This window comes from Notolepis coatsorum (assembly GCF_963971535.1).
Source record: "Notolepis coatsorum genome assembly, chromosome: 11".
In the NCBI taxonomy this organism is placed as follows: Eukaryota; Metazoa; Chordata; class Actinopteri; order Aulopiformes; family Paralepididae; genus Notolepis; species Notolepis coatsorum.
In genome coordinates, this window is record NC_140175.1 from 108,716,043 (window position 1) to 108,733,502 (window position 17,460).

Sequence of the window (17,460 nt, forward strand, 5' to 3'; positions counted from 1 at the left end):
ACCCTGGAAGGTAGTCTCACTTTTTTGCGGTTTCACCCCGTAAAAACGCCGTTTCCGTATAAACGAAAGGCACATCAGCAAAAATATTTTTGCGGATTCACCGGCTAGCGTTTCCGTCTAAACGGGGCCTGAGATAGTGGACCTTGAGAAAATGTTTGGGTACACAGGAAATCAAGGACAATTTGAAGTCCTTAATACAAAAATGGCTTTAGCTGACCTGCTAGGTGTGAAGGCTCAAGGAGCTTTGTTAAGGTCAAGATTTATGAATGTTAATGCTATGGATGTGCCTTCCAGTTACTTCTTCGGTCTGGAGAAGAAGAATGGACAGAATAAATTCATTCACTCTCTTCTGTCAGAGATGGGGCAGGACATCACTGATGCCAGTCAGATCCGGAGACGGGCCGTTGAGTTTTATTCTGCTTTGTATAGCAGTGAGTACACTGACAATGATGTCCTTCTACAGACCTTTTGTGAAGGATTGCCTACAGTATCACAGGAGTCGAATGTGCTGCTGGAGAGACCTTTGGACTCGTCAGAGCTCTATTCTGCCTTACAGAGCATGGGTGGCGGGAAAGCCCCTGGTATTGATGGTCTGACGGTGGAGTTTTACAAAGCCTTTTGGGACATTGTGAAAGACGATCTTCTCGAGGTATTCAATGAAAGTCTGGCTGAGGGTGCTTTGCCGCTTTCCTGTTGCAGGGCAGTGATAACCTTACTGCCAAAAAAGGGGACTTTGCAGGACATCAGGAACTGGAGGCCTGTGTCAATTTTAAGCAGCGAATATAAGATTCTGTCAAAGACCTTAGCAAACCGTCTGAGAGAAGTAATGGACCAGATCATCCATCGGGATCAGACATATTGTGTACCTGGCAGGTCAATATTGGATAATGTATATTTAATTTGTGATGTTTTGGGTGTCTCTGAATCATTGGGCTTGAATACTGCTCTTATTTCAATAGATGAATAAATTAATGAAAACTTTATTTAACAGATTGCAGAATGGGTACAATACAGTACGGCTCAATACACACAATTGTTAAGGGGATGCAGACCTGAGAAAGACGTTTGTCTTGTTTCCATCAGGGTGTCCCATTTTCAATTCATATAGACATTTATGTCATACACAACATACATGACATTTATGGCATAGGGACATATGATATAGGTATTTAGTACTGATACATTTGTGACATAAACGGTATTCAAATATACAGTACTGTTACCCCTAGATCCTGACAGAGTATATACATATGATGGGGAGGGGACTGTACATTAGGAGGGGGTGGGTGAGTGGGATAGAAATATACATACGGCGGGGAGGGAATATATACATGCGGTGGGGAGGTTTGATTGATTGATTGAAAACTTTATTAACAGATTGCAGAATGGGTACAATACAGTACAGCTCAATACACACAATTGTTAAGGGGATGCAGACCAAAGAAAGACTTTCGTCTTGTTTACATCAGGGTCCCCCATTTTCAATTCATCTGGACATATATGACATACATGACATACAGATAGTCAGTACTGCTACATCTATACATTTATGACATACCAGATTTGCAAATACAGTACTGTTTGTGATACAGAAGGAGTCAGGAAAAGGGAGTATATACATTTGACGTAGAAACTGTACATTGGAGGAGGTTGGGTGGGGGGGGGGTTGGGTACACTGGGATATTGACAACCATACTGGGTAATCTACATTGGAGGTGGTTGGGGGGGGGGGGGGCACACTGTATATACAAGCAAAACTGTACATTGAGAGGGGGGGGGGGAGACACTGTACAAACAAACAAAATTGTACATTGGACTATTGACAAAACCATACTAGGTAAATGACTGTACATTGGAGGGGGTTGGGTTAGGATATTTACAGGGGCCAGTGTTGAATTGCAGTCTCCCGTAGGTGTCCCTTGAGAGAGGTTTTGAAAGTGGGTAGTGATCCACATTCCTTTACAGCTTTGGGTAGGGCGTTCCACATTGATGTGGCATAATTGCGAAACGTGTTTAGTCCCTTATTTGAGCCGAATCTGGGTTTAACATGATTTGTGGAGCTCCCTCTGGTGTTGTGATCGTGGTATTCACTGACCTTTGGGAAGTATTTTGACATGTACATGGGTACCTTGGTCGTGTAGTGTATCTTGTAGACCAGGCCAGGAGACTGTCTATTAGGAGTTGGTGGGGGTTTTGGGCATTTACGGTGGCCAGTTTCGAATTGCAGCCTCCCGTAGGTGCTCTTTAAGAGCGGTTTTGAATGTGGGTAGGGATTCACATTCCTTTACAGCTTTGGGTAGGGCGTTCCACATTGATGTGGCATAATTTAGAAACGTGTTTAGTCCCTTGTTTGAGCCGAATCTGGGTTTAACATGATTTGTTGAGCTTCCTCTGGTGTAGTGGTTGTGGTATTCACTGACCTTTGGGAAGTATTTTGACATGTACATGGGTACCTTAGTCGTATAGTGTATCTTGTAGACCAGGCCCATTGCAAGTTACTGTACTCTGTTGTCTACTCTAAGCCATCCTAGGTTGTCAAAGTGGGCAGGGGTGAGGTGGGTTCTGGGGGTAAGGTCAAGTAGTAGTCTGACCAGTTTGTTTTGTGATGTTTGTAATTTTGTTTTAAGCGCCTTTGTGGTGCTTTGGTACCATGAGGTGCACGCATAGTCGTAGTACCCTTGAATGAGTGCTCCTGCCAGAGTCTTCAGGGTATTCTTGTTTACCAGAGAGGAGATCCGGTACAAGAATCTAGTTCGTTGGTTGACTTTTTTTTATTACATTGGATGCCATTTTGTCACAGGAAAGATTTGCCTCTAGGATGGAACCCAGGTAGGTAATTTCGTCTTTCCTTGTGACAATATTGTCACCCACTGCAACTGAGAAGCCGTCGGTCTTGCTGAGTTTGTTATTTGAACCGAAGAGAATGGACTCTGTTTTGCCCATGTGTAATGTTAGTTTGTTATCAGCGAGCCATATGCAGATTTTGCCTAGTTCCGAGCTGAGGGTTTTTTCAACCTGCAACTTGTTCTTGTCAGAGACCAGCAGGGCTGAGTCGTCCGCAAACAGGAACAAGTTGCAGTCACAGGCTGACGACATGTCATTTGCATAAATTAGGAAGAGTAGCGGTCCTAGTATGCTTCCTTGTGGAACACCACAGCTCACTGTGAGGGGGGGGGGATAGAGTACCGTTTACCTCTACCATCTGTTCTCTCCCCTCCAGGTAGGATTGCATCCAGCTCACTGATAAGCTATTAAAACCAATTGCTTTTAGCTTGTCAATCAGAATGGAGTGATTGACAGTGTCGAAGGCCTTTTGTAGGTCCAGCATGACCATGCCACAGTATTTGCCCACGTCCACCTCTTGTTTGATGTGGTCGTTCAAATAGAGGAGGCATGTGTCAGTGGAGTGGGACGTTCTGAAGCCAGATTGGAATTCGTAGATTAGATTTTTTTCCGCCAGGTACTTTTCGACCTGTTCGTAGACTATTTTCTCCATGACTTTTGAGATGGAGGTAAGAATAGAAACAGGGCGGTAGTTGCCTGGGTCTAATTTGCTGCCCTTTTTTGCAGAGGGGTCACTCTCGCAATTTTGAAGTCCTTGGGGACGTGTCCCTGTTTTATAGAGAGGTTTATTATGTGTGTGATGACTGGGGTGATGGCGGCTGCTGCGTCTCTGAGGAATTTGGAGGGGATGTTGTCATGGCCAGTGGCCTTGTTAGGTTGGAGGATCAGGAGATCAGGAGAAAGCATTTCACCGCATTGAGCACAATTATCTCTGGAGGGTTATGGAGAGTTTTGGGTTCAGCGATGGTCCCATTGCTATGGTGAAAGTGTTGTATCAGAACATTGAGAGTGTGTTAAACATTCAATGGTGCTCTATGTGCTCCTTTTGAAGTACAGAGGGGCATTAGACAAGGCTGCACTCTCTCTGGCATGTTATATGCAATTTATCTGGAACCCATATTACAAACATTGAGGAATGAGATGAGGGGGTTAGCTGTACCTGGTTTCCAAGATAACATTGTTTTGTCTGCTTATGCTGATGATGTAGTTGTTTTTGTAAAAAAAACTAAATGATGTAAGTATATTGGAGAGAATTGCTGACAGTTTTAGGGCTGTGTCCGCTGCCAAAATAAATTGGAGGAAGAGTGAGGCATTAGCTGTTGGTAACTGGCATAGTAGATTACCTGTGTTACCTCAAAACATGATCTGGAAAAGGGATGGTTTTAAATATTTAGGACTGTACCTTGGAAATGACACGTTTGTACAGAAAAATTGGGATAATGTGGTGGAGAAAGTAAAAGGAAGGCTGTTTAAGTGGAGATGGCTGTTGCCTCAGATTTCCTATAGAGGCAGAGTCCTCATAATAAATAACCTTGTGGCTTCTACCTTGTGGCATAAGTTGGCATGTGTGGAGCCTCCTTCAGGCATGTTGGTGCAGTTGCAGGCAAATATGGTAAAAAAAAATTGGGATCGCCTGCACTGGGTTCCTCAGAGTGTTCTGTATTTACCCAGAGAAGAGGGAGGGCAAGGCCTGATTCATTTAGCGAGTAGGACAGCGACTTTGAGGCTACACTTCATACAGCGATATCTGTTAGGACCAAAAGATTTAGTTTGGAGAGAAGTTGCCTCTTTTATTCTTAGAAAAGTCAATAGTCTTGGTCTTGATGTATCTTTGTTTTTAACAGACCCGACGACTTTAAGGCTAAATGCACGTCCTCCTTTTTATCAGTTTTTTTTAAGTGTTGGACACTTTTCAAGTGTATAACAACTGCTTCTACTAACTCGTTGCACTGGTTACTGGAGGAGCCTCTTGTTCACGGTGCAATAATGGACATACGCGACTGTGCAAGCCCTGGGCTGACTGGACTGTTGTGTGCTGCCAAAGTGGTACGCCTGAGACAACTGGTGGACACAGCAGGACCAGAGTTAAAATATGCTCAGTCTGTGTGTTCTTTATTGGGCCTGAGGTCGCAGCGCTATGCAACAAGGATGCTGGATCTCTGGAGACAGAGGTTGACTGTTGAGGAGCTGGGCATGCTTAGATTATACAGCAGTGGAGCATTAACACCAGACAAGTTTCCAAATGTGTATCTGAGCCCTGTACTGGGAGAGATGTCTGGTCCTCTACTTTCTATAAAGGACTCAACATTATACAAAATGGACATGAAGTCATGGTACAGAAACTGTGTGAAAGTAATGAATAAGAAATGGCTAAATAACAGAGTGGACACTGTATGGAGGAGCAGGCTGTGTGCAGGTAGTGACACTCAACCTGTGTGGAGGGTTTTATACAAACCTCCTTTAAAGAAACAAAAACAAACTGTAGACCTTCAGTGGAGGATTCTGCATGGTGCTGTAGCAGTGAACGCTTTTGTTTCCATCATCAACCCAGAGGTGGATAATAAATGTCCTTTCTGTGGGTTAACTGAGACTGTTTTTCATGCATTTTGTGTAACAGGCTTTCAGGGCTATTTGAGCTGCTCACCAATGTTTTCAGGCATTTTGGTGAAACCTTCTCTGTTATTGGTTATATTTTTGGAGCAGGTTATAAAAAAAATTATAAAAAATGGCAACTGCTTAATTTTCTGGTGGGGGAAGCTAAGCTTGCAGTTTATGTAAACAGGAGAAACAGAGTGGAAGATAAACCGGACCAGGATGCAGTGTTAGTGTGGTGCTGTAATGTGAAGGCTATAGTCTGGCTGGAGTTCAGGTTTTATAAAGCTATGGCAATTTGGAGGCTTTTGCTCAGGAATGGTGTTATGGAAATGTGATTTGTGATGTCATTGATGATGAATTGGTGTTTAACAACATTATGAATATGTGAAATTCAATTTTTTTGTATTGTGTAATGTGTATTGTTTTTTTTATCTTGTTGATGTAAAGCATTTTAAATGCTTTTTGTAAAGGTTTTTGATACAGTACAAAATAAAGTACTTTAAATAATCAACAAAAAAATCTCTCTCTCTCTCTCTCTCTCTCTCTCTGCAGGCATCCCGTTCCCTAAGAACTTTGTGTCCATCTGTAAGAAGATCCTGTGTCGTCTGTTCCGGGTGTTCGTCCACGTCTACATCCACCACTTCGACCGCATGATCGTGATGGGAGCGGAGGCCCACGTCAACACCTGCTACAAACACTTCTACTTCTTCGGCACCGAGATGAACCTGCTGGACCGCAAGGAGCTGGAGCCACTGGTGAGAGAGAGAGAGGAGAGAGAGAGAGAGAGAGAGAGAGAGAGAGAGAGAGAGAGAGAGAGAGAGAGAGAGAGAGAGAGAGAGAGACTCACTGTTAGATACTTTTCTAGCCACGCCATATTATAACAGTGTTGAAGGAGTCAACCTAGCTGTAGAACATATAAATTATATATTTGAAAGAACTGCAATAAAGTCTAAATTGAAATGAAATCAGGTAACAAACAGAGAAAAAAATAAAAAGGACCACGAGAGAGGGGAGAGAGACAAGAGAGGGGGGAGAGATACAAGAGAGGGGGGAGAGAGACAAGAGAGGGGGGAGACAAGAGAGGGGGGAGAGAGACAAGAGAGAGGGGAGAGAGAAAAGAGAGGGGAGAGACAAGAGAGGGGGGAGAGACAAGAGAGGGGGAGAGAGACAAGAGAGAGGGGAGACAAGAGAGGGGGGAGAGAGACAAGAGAGAGGGGAGAGAGAAAAGAGAGAGGGGAGAGAGACAAGAGAGGGGAGAGACAAGAGAGGGGGGGAGACAAGAGAGGGGGAGAGAGACAAGAGAGAGGGGAGACAAGAGAGGGGGGAGAGAGACAAGAGAGAGGGGAGAGAGAAAAGAGAGGGGGGAGAGAGACAAGAGAGAGGGGAGAGAGAAAAGAGAGGGGAGAGACAAGAGAGAGGGGAGAGAGACAAGAGAGGGGAGAGACAAGAGAGGGGGGAGAGACAAGAGAGGGGGAGAGAGACAAGAGAGAGGGGAGACAAGAGAGGGGGGAGAGACAAGAGAGGGGGGGAGAGAGACAAGAGAGAGGGGAGAGAGAAAAGAGAGGGGGGAGAGAGACAAGAGAGAGGGGAGAGAGAAAAGAGAGGGGAGAGACAAGAGAGGGGGGAGAGATACAAGAGAGGGGGAGAGAGACAAGAGAGGGGGAGACAAGAGAGGGGGGAGAGAGACAAGAGAGAGGGGAGAGAGAAAAGAGAGGGGGGAGAGAGACAAGAGAGAGGGGAGAGAGAAAAGAGAGGGGAGAGACAAGAGAGGGGGGAGAGACAAGAGAGGGGGAGAGAGACAAGAGAGAGGGGGAGAGAGACAAGAGAGGGGGGAGAGAGACAAAAGAGAGGGGAGAGAGAAAAGAGAGGGGAGAGACAAGAGAGGGGGGAGAGACAAGAGAGGGGGAAAGAGACAAGAGAGAGGGGGAGAGAGACAAGAGAGGGGGAGAGAGACAAGAGAGGAGGGAGAGAGACAAGAGAGGGGGAGAGAGACAAGAGAGGGGGGAGAGACAAGAGAGGGGGGAGACAAGAGAGGGGGAAAGAGACAAGAGAGAGGGGGAGAGAGACAAGAGAGGGGGGAGAGAGACAAGAGAGGGGGAGAGAGACAAGAGAGGGGGGAGAGACAAGAGAGGGGGAGACAAGAGAGGGGGGAGAGAGACAAGATAGGGGGAGAGAGACAAGAGAGGGGGGAGAGACAAGAGAGGGGGGAGACAAGAGAGGGGGGAGAGACAAGAGAGGGGAGAGAGACAAGAGAGGGGGAGAGAGACGAGAAAGAGACAAGAGAGGGGGAGAGAGACAAGAGAGATGGAGAGAGAGACAAGAGAGATACAAGAGAGGGGGAGAGAGACAAGAGAGGGGGGAGAGAGACACAAGAGGGGGAGAGAGACAAGAGAGGGGGAGAGAGACAAGAGAGGGGGAGAGAGACAAGAGAACTCATTAACCAGTCCACACAGAGCGCTCTCTGTCTGGGTCTCATCATAAGAGCTCCACATGACTGGGCTTCGCTCAACACCAGAAACACCCACAAGAGGCGGCTTCTCACGCCCATTACTGACGACACCACAACGACCTCACGGTTCACTCCTTTTCTTCCTTTCTTTAGCAAAATGGGGAAGTGTTGCCTGGATTTAGATTCAGATTTAGATTCAAATGTATTGTCAATATACGGCACAAGTACAGTAAAAAACTAAAAGAAGTTCATCCAACCAGAGTGCAAATGTAGCAGTAAAGTGCAACAGCAATATATACAATGTACAGGAGATTAAACTGGGTACAAAATATACAAATTAGTACTACTGAGTGTAGTGCTAATCAGATGTATGTACAGAGTTCTAGTATAATATGTACAGTGATACAGGTGTAAAGACAGTATCGTAGTAGTCATACTGGCCAGCAGTTATTTGCAGGAGATTCTTCATCAAAGGGGAGATGGTATATGCTTGGACAAAAAATTAAATCCCCCCCCCCCCCCCAGCCCCCACTAACCCCTTTCTCAGGACCCTCTGTGGATTACAGTCTAATCCAGATTAAAGAGATCTTCCCCATTGTAATCCACTGTGCCCTTAATCTGGCCCAGGCTATGACAAGGGTATAGAACGTGGGTATTAAAGGGTATTAAAATAGACAGAATGAACACTGGAAATGACATCGACTACGTTTTCCCCGACAACAACAGGGGGAATTCCACAGCCAGAGGGCGCCGCTGGGATCAGGGTTCTGGTGAGGTGAATGAAGCGTTTAGAACACTGGTCCCAGGTCAGTGCTAACAGCGGTTGTTTACTTACTTTATCTAAAGACCCTGGCCAGGATGTTCAGCCAAATTGACCCTCAACCTCAATCCTCCAATCACAACTGTTTGTCTAAGGTGTGATTGAGATCGAGTCACAGTAACACAGCAGCTCTTTGCCACAGTAACACAGCAGCTCTTTGCCACGGTAACACAGCAGCTCTTTGCCACGGTAACACATCCGCTCTTTGCCATGGTAACACAGCAGCTCTTTGCCATGGTAACACATCCGCTCTTTGCCACGGTAACACATCCGCTCTTTGCCACGGTAACACATCCGCTCTTTGCCACGGTAACACATCCGCTCTTTGCCACGGTAACACATCCGCTCTTTGCCACGGTAACTGTTACGTGCCCCCGTGGGGAGACGCACCACTAGGCCACAGACAGGATAGGTGAGGGTGCAGTGACACAAAACACCAGAGACAGATTGTAAAATAACAATATTTATTTTACAAGTGAGGATCAGCAACACAGAGAGCAAAGAGGACCTACCAGTGAGCACCAAATAATATCAAAAGGAAACAAAAGCCCACCCCCCCCTTTACAGGCGCGGACGCCCCAAAGTACAGGAGGTGGTGCTCACTCTAAAGCTGGTGTCTTTAACAGTAGTTCTCCTACGTGATGCAGATGTAGACCCCAGGGTATCGTCCTGCCCTCAATGTCCCTGTGTGTGAAACAAAAGGTTAATAACAAAGCAAAACAATCACCATAGGCTGGGTGACGAGGAAATACACAAGTTAGGAACAAAACAGAAATGTACAAATAACTAAACTAATGCCAAACAGGCCACAGCTCTATACAACACACAAACAGCACAAAACTATACCAAAGTCCTAAACTAACTAATAGCACAAAGTGCCAGAGCCTTCACCAGCTCTATTACCAGACCACACAAAGATGAGCTCCCACACAGACACAGACCAAGTATAATTACCACAACCACAGACCAAACGAACCAGGGAGCTAACTAACACTGAAACACAAAGGGTATATGAAGGGAGAGTGGATGTTGATTGCAGAACGAGTCTCAGCTGCCGCTGCACCGGGGTGAGTTGCTGATTGACCAGCTGCTGCTGCAACTGGGAACCTGAGAGTGGGATAGGATATGTAGACACAAGAGGGAGACAAGACAACAACAAACAAAACATGCCTATATACACAACAGATAACATACATTACTCCCATATATATACACATAAGGACACCGTCCGTAACAGTAACACATCCGCTCTTTGCCACGGTAACACATCCGCTCTTTGCCACGGTAACACATCCGCTCTTTGCCACAGTAACACATCCGCTCTTTGCCACAGTAACACATCCGCTCTTTGCCACGGTAACACATCCGCTCTCCCAGCCTTGTGCACTTGTGTGTTTGTATCATCTCTTACAGAAAGAGACGACCCTGCGGATGTGTAACGTGTTGTTTGTCTTCCTCTGTTACAGAAAGAGACGACCCTGCAGATGTGTAACGTGTTGTTTGTCTTCCTCTGTTACAGAAAGAGACAACCCTGCAGATGTGTAACGTGTTGTTTGTCTCCCTCTGGTGGTTACAGAAAGAGACGACTCTGCGGATGTGTAACGTGTTGTTTGTCTTCCTCTGTTACAGAAAGAGACGACCCTGCGGATGTGTAACGTGTTGTTTGTCTTCCTCTGTTACAGAAAGAGACGACTCTGCGGATGTGTAACGTGTTGTTTGTCTTCCTCTGTTACAGAAAGAGACGACTCTGCGGATGTGTAACGTGTTGTTTGTCTTCCTCTGTTACAGAAAGAGACGACTCTGCGGATGTGTAACGTGTTGTTTGTCTTCCTCTGTTACAGAAAGAGACGACCCTGCGGATGTGTAACGTGTTGTTTGTCTTCCTCTGTTACAGAAAGAGACGACTCTGCGGATGTGTAACGTGTTGTTTGTCTTCCTCTGTTACAGAAAGAGACGACCCTGCGGATGTGTAACGTGTTGTTTGTCTTCCTCTGTTACAGAAAGAGACGACCCTGCGGATGTGTAACGTGTTGTTTGTCTTCCTCTGTTACAGAAAGAGACGACTCTGCGGATGTGTAACGTGTTGTTTGTCTTCCTCTGTTACAGAAAGAGACGACTCTGCGGATGTGTAACGTGTTGTTTGTCTTCCTCTGTTACAGAAAGAGACGACCCTGCAGATGTGTAACGTGTTGTTTGTCTTCCTCTGTTACAGAAAGAGACGACCCTGCGGATGTGTAACGTGTTGTTTGTCTTCCTCTGTTACAGAAAGAGACGACCCTGCGGATGTGTAACGTGTTGTTTGTCTTCCTCTGTTACAGAAAGAGACGACTCTGCGGATGTGTAACGTGTTGTTTGTCTTCCTCTGTTACAGAAAGAGACGACTCTGCGGATGTGTAACGTGTTGTTTGTCTTCCTCTGTTACAGAAAGAGACGACCCTGCGGATGTGTAACGTGTTGTTTGTCTTCCTCTGTTACAGAAAGAGACGACTCTGCGGATGTGTAACGTGTTGTTTGTCTTCCTCTGTTACAGAAAGAGATGACCCTTCGGATGTGTCACTAGGAAGCAGCGAGGCGAGGCGGAGAGCGACGGTTGCTTTGATGACGCGGCGACGCCCCCTTGTCTTATGACGGGAGGTTACCGTGGAGACAGTGAGGCCTGTTGCTGCCCTCGTGGTGCCCCCCCCCCCCCCCCCCGCCCCGAAATGACTTTGTAATAGGGCCGTGGCGACGTAATCACCGTTAATTATCCTCAGTCTGATTGTGAGGAGATTTAACACCATAATAGACTCATTTAAACAGTGTAAACAACGGCCACAACATGGACACTCAAGACACAATGTGGACACAACATGGACACTCGAGACACAATGTGGACACAACATGGACACTCAAGACACAACATGGACACTCGAGCCACAACATGGACACTCGAGCCACAACATGGACACTCGAGCCACAACATGGACACTCGAGCCACAACATGGACACTCAAGACACAACATGGACACTCAAGACACAACATGGACACTCGAGCCACAACATGGACACTCGAGCCACAACATGGACACTCGAGCCACAACATGGACACTCGAGCCACAACATGGACACTCGAGCCACAACATGGACACTCGAGCCACAACATGGACACTCGAGCCACAACATGGACACTCGGGCCACAACATGGACACTCAAGACACAACATGGACACTCAAGACACAACATGGACACTCGGGCCACTAGCGAAGACGCCACGGTTTTCAGTCTCCAGACGTCGCCACTTACTACAACCATCAGAAGAGACCTTTCCAAGTGATGCGACAACACCTGACTTATAACCACTCCAGGGCCTGTTTTGTGTCGGGTCGGAAACCCAGATCAGCTTTTAGCTATGTGTGTTCAAGGGTTTCAGCTGTGTGTGTGTGTGTGTGTGTGTGTGTGTGTGTGTGTGTGTGTGTGTGTGTGTGTGTGTGTGTGTGTGTGTGTGTGTGTGTGTGTGTGTGTGTGTGCGTGTGCGTGTGTGCGTGCGTGCGTACAGTTCCCAGTACAGTGGATGGATAGTTGATAATCTATGGACAACAACACAGACCCTATACTGGGAGCAATATGCAGTATGGATGTCCCAAATGAGGGGCATACGGGTTGAAGGAGGGGGGGGGGGTATAACTGCACCAGGGCCCATGGTGTAAGGGAGCCCAAAAAGAGCCCCCTCCTAAGCGTACATAGTGCCGTAAAACTACATAAAATAGTTACTATGGTAGTATAATGATCAACTGTAAGACCCCCCATAGTCCAGCCATGAACACCACTAGCCTCAGCCTAATAATAATGACCTATATGGATTAGTACTGTAACTAACGACTACTCTGACAGCAGTTCTTCCCAGTGATGAGAGACAACAACAACAACAACAACAACAACAACAACAACAACAACAACAACAACAACAACATTAGATTCTAAAGTCCGTGACCCAGATCCGCTCCCGTGCTGCTAAAGCCGTCACGTTTCTCTCTCCCTGTTTTAATCCAGTGAGAGCTCAACTTCACATCACACTCTCTCTCGTCGTTAGCCTGGCATAACCTAATATCTCCACAGGGGGGCACTGTTGGATGAAGACAAGTTAAGGAGCTGTCCACAGGAGTAGCTTACAGGGGGGTGGGGGTTATTGGGAAGCTATAAATGCTATTCACCTTCACTGGGACAGACGTATTAAAGACAAACTGATGGGGTCCAAAAACATATAAGTGAACATGGACCTATTTAATAGAAACATATAGCATTTGTCCGTTAGGCCTCTTTTTTGCCTACAGTACGCTGCAGTCACTTTGTGCCTAGGATGCAACTTTCTTTTTCATATGTATACATGCAGAGACACAGGGACGAGGGGACACACTTCCTGTCTTTGACCATCTGTTTCCTGTGTCACAATCTATTTCTACTGTCTATCTCTGAACTTCTTCCCTCTCGACGACAGAAGCTGCTTGTCTGGTGTCTTGGAATTTTTTTTTTTTAGAAATGTTTAAGAAATCGGCTGTTAGGTTCTCAGCACAAACAAAATTGCTTTTAGTTTACCGTCAAATAAATAAAAATGTTTTTCCTTCACACACCAGACAAGAACAGAGACACGATTTCCTAGAATTGATGGATCCTAACGGCGCTCGTCTTCTCTGTCCCTTTGGGACCCATTTTTTCAACTCACTTCTTCAGAATACGTTATACGCTGTAAGTTGAACTTGGGACTCTGTGCAAAGGAATAAATCATTCATTTTACCTTTAAATTGAACATAATTTTCTTTTTTACTTTTTCGCTTTTATTACCAGGACATTGTTTTTAATTTCCATCAACACCACTGTCTTCTAAATCCAAGGGAGCCCATATTTATAAATATAAATTGAACTTGCTTTTAGGCCTTGGCACTGACCTTCCAGTATTTTAATTCCCCCTTTAAATAAACAGTGTGATACATTTTAATAATAGGGTTGTTCACATTTCTCTCAGAAGCCTGACAAAATGTTAACATCCTCTCAAGAAGCAAAAGTGACAAATCAAATCGACCTCTTACAAGAAAAGTGGACAATCCCATAGCGTGTGTCTTTGTTCTTCCCATTGTTGAAATTGTTTAATGAACATCTCAGCAACGTTACGTGTCTGTATGTGTACCTGTTGTGGCAATTCCAGGTGTAGGGGTGGCAGAATAAACAACAAAAATACTTTTCTTTATTCTCTAATAAAACAAACAAACATTTCACGGTTCTCCTCACTCTCTCTCAGACTGTCTGCCGGGCAGCCTCTCCGCTTAGCGGTCTGTCTCCTCGCCCCTGATAGGAGAGAGTGAGAGTGAGCTCTTGGGCCCCATTAAGTTCCCCCTCCTCAACACGCGCACTGCGCTGTGATTCGCTAGTTGGTCTTGATGGCCTTCCAGAGACAGGTGCGTCTGGAAGCGGACGCCCAAATATGGGCAGCGCCCAGCCATTGGGCCGTTACATAGCGTCCTTCAATCACCAAGCCCAGTGGTGGCTTGGGGTTGCCACACTGTGTACCTATGACGTGTCTGTGTGTGTACCTGTATGACGTCACATGTCTGTGTGTGTATACCTGTGCACCTGTATGGACGCTGCTAATTGTTCAACTGGTTTATTTGATTATTTGAGTGTTGTGTAACGGATTGGCAGGAAAGTCACTGGTTTAAACAAATCACAGTTAAATCTGTTCATTACAATATAACATCTTTAATGAATCACGTTTTGGTTAATTTAATACGATGTATTTTAATGTTTTGTTGATTGGTGTAATGATTTTTAAGGAGGAGATTTTATTGTGATTTTTGTTTTGTGTTTTTCTTTTTCTTTTTAGAGATAGATGGATAGATAGATAGATAGATAGATAGATAGATAGATAGATAGATAGATAGATAGATAGATAGATAGATAGATAGATAGATAGATAGATAGATAGATAGATAGATAGATAGATAGATAGATAGATAGATAGATAGATAGATAGATAGATAGATAGATAGATAGATAGATAGATAGATAGATAGATAGATAGATAGATAAATAGTGTGACCTCAGGACCCATATTAACTGATAGGAGTTTTGTGTGAGGAACTTTGTCATTTGCCAGACCACTGTTGTAAAAAATATATATACAAGAATCGGGTTTAATAAATGTTGGATAATAAGTAAATAACGGTTCTCTTCCCTATCGCAAGCTCCACCCTTTTTCTTGATCCTCCAATCACAACAGTTGTGATTGGAGGATCAAGAAAAGAGGGCGGGTTTGAGATAGGTCAATTGGGTTCACATCCCATGGTAGCAGTGCTGAGGGGAATGGCTTCACCTATCATTCCCAAATGGCACCCTGCATGTTCTGTATATTTTTTTAAGCCAATTTCATAACATGCAGAGAATAACACAGTATAATATATATTTTTTCATTTGCAACCTGAATTTGAGTGTATACTTTATAGCACAAATTACCTATCTCTCAAACCCGCCCTCTTTTCCTGATCCTCCAACCCCTCCGAGGGAAGCAACAGTTGTGATTGGAGGATCAACAAAGAGGGCGGGTTTGAGATAGGTTGATTGACACGCTGTATAGCTGAGGGTCAATACTGTAGGTTGCACAGCTGATACAGCTGTCACACGTACACACAACACATGTACACACAACACACACTCACACGTACACACAACACACACACACACACTCACTCAGGTTGTGTACTTTCAAATGGACTGTTTTGCTAATGAAACACTGACACTGTTTATTCTGAAATTGTTGTATTCTCTCCTCGATAACCACTTTGTAATGTGATAGTTTGTTATTAAATTATGTGATCTGGTTCGTGAGATGCTTTGCGGGCATAATTCCTGACTTGAAGAAATAAAAGTGCATTTTTGATTCCTTTAAAGAAATTGTTTTTTATTGTACGTCTTTAGTGTTGAATTATGTGTCAGCAAGTAGAAACTGAAGCCTAGAAATGATCTATTTTGCTTCGGTGTTCCTAATAAGCAGGGGTGTAAAAAGTACCCCGAAATTTTACTTACCCACCCGACGGGACCGGACCCGGTCCCAAAACGGCATCTGATCATAAATCAATAGAATAGAGTGTTGCAAAAAAGATTTGCGGTTTTAAAATCAAACGTATTCAAGTATTAACATCACTAACATGTCATAAAAGCATGTAGAATGTATATTATCATCAATACGTTAGTTTAGCAATAGGTTAAAAGTGCCATTAGTTTTACCTTCTCGATTTGCTGAAGTCTATTCCAAGACGGCGACCATTTGGAAAATTTTGAACCATGGGAATTGTAGTTTATTTGCGGCCATTTTGTCGAGGGCATGCATAGCTATGGATCAGCGTTGGAATTATTCCAAACTACACTTCCTGGCAAGTTCTATGGGGGTTCGAAGTTCAGCGTTCTGAATGAATTATGTCAATAACTGTTATTATTCAGGATAATAAGCCACAAAAGGTAACGTTTTTGACAAATATTGAAATGCAGTTAGTTTCTCCTCCCTATTGTTAGCATGTAGCAAACATTTTATCTGAAATTTGTTTCAAAATGGTTGCACTGTGGTGAAAATAAAAAAATACAGTAAATTACAGTAGATATCATTATCTGTTCTTATGCACGCGTGGTGATACTAAATCCAAATTGAACTTGGGCATTTGAAAGATAATATATATATATTATCTTTATATATAAATGTGCGAATTGGCTATAATAAGGTAATTTATAAGCATCATATTCTATATTCTATAATAATATTTCAAATTGCATTGGTCCGGATGGGAGAATTCAGTACTGTATCTACAGAACCTTCGGTTTAATCATCTTCCCTTTATTAATTTCCTTAGATTTTTTTTACACATGATCTCAAGAGGGTACTGAACGAGATCAGTGGCAGTTTTTTTTTAAGTTTGGTCATTATTAGCATGGTGTTATTCACTGTCAAAGATGCAAAGAAAAATCACAATTCATATTCTCCTTTGTTTCATCACAATTTAAGCAAGCCTAGTAATAGACACAATATTTCTGACACTGTGAATACATTCCCTGAGGTCCATAGATGTCCCTAGATACCAGGAATATGCAAGTGAACCTTGTAGAAGTGGAGCAATATTCCATTTACCTAGGTATATATTTTAGGCGAAAATATTCCACGGGTGGAACAGGTTAAAGGTCCCGTGTCTTATAAATGGCCTTTTCCAGTGTTTAGCATTGTTTCCTAGCAATGGGGGATTATATCAATGGGGTCTGTGTCTCTAATTATAATTTTGACTCATCAGTCTAGATCTTCCCTCACTCAACTAAGCCATTCTGATTTGGCTGTTTTGCTGACGTGAATAAGGCACTGGTTGTAGTCACCGCCCACAATCAATAATTCGCTCAACAACAGAGCGAGTGGAATTACTTCCTCAGACAGAGGGTGCCGACAGACAGCAGAGAACGAGCGAGCGAGAGAGAGGGAGAGAGAGAGATAGAGAGGGAGAGAGCGGGGAAGCACACATGCATTTTATACACAACCTCGACCGGCGCGCGGGGTGGGGCTTCTCCCTGGGAGCACTCTCATATCACTGTCAAAATATCTTTGACTCCCACGCGCGCGCCCATATTCCGATCCGTGCAATAATATTCACAGGGGTATATACTGTCATTTGAAACAAGTTACCAATGCATTGTCCCATGGTATTATGCGGCGAAATTAATTATTATCCCCCTCCTCTATCTCTCTATC

The 17,460-nt window shown here is 44.3% G+C and overlaps 1 protein-coding gene across 1 annotated transcript; it reads left to right on the plus strand.

The window, feature by feature from the left end:
• Positions 1-277: 277 nt before the first annotated feature.
• LOC311237238 (MOB kinase activator 3B-like) lies at positions 278-15,619 on the plus strand (the record flags this gene model as incomplete). Its single annotated transcript, XM_084325045.1, has 3 exons — positions 278-383; positions 5,992-6,194; positions 11,239-15,619. The coding sequence occupies 3 exons, from the start codon at positions 278-280 to the stop codon at positions 11,266-11,268; spliced, it is 339 nt and encodes a 112-aa protein (XP_084181171.1). The 3' UTR covers positions 11,269-15,619.
• Positions 15,620-17,460: the final 1,841 nt, after the last annotated feature.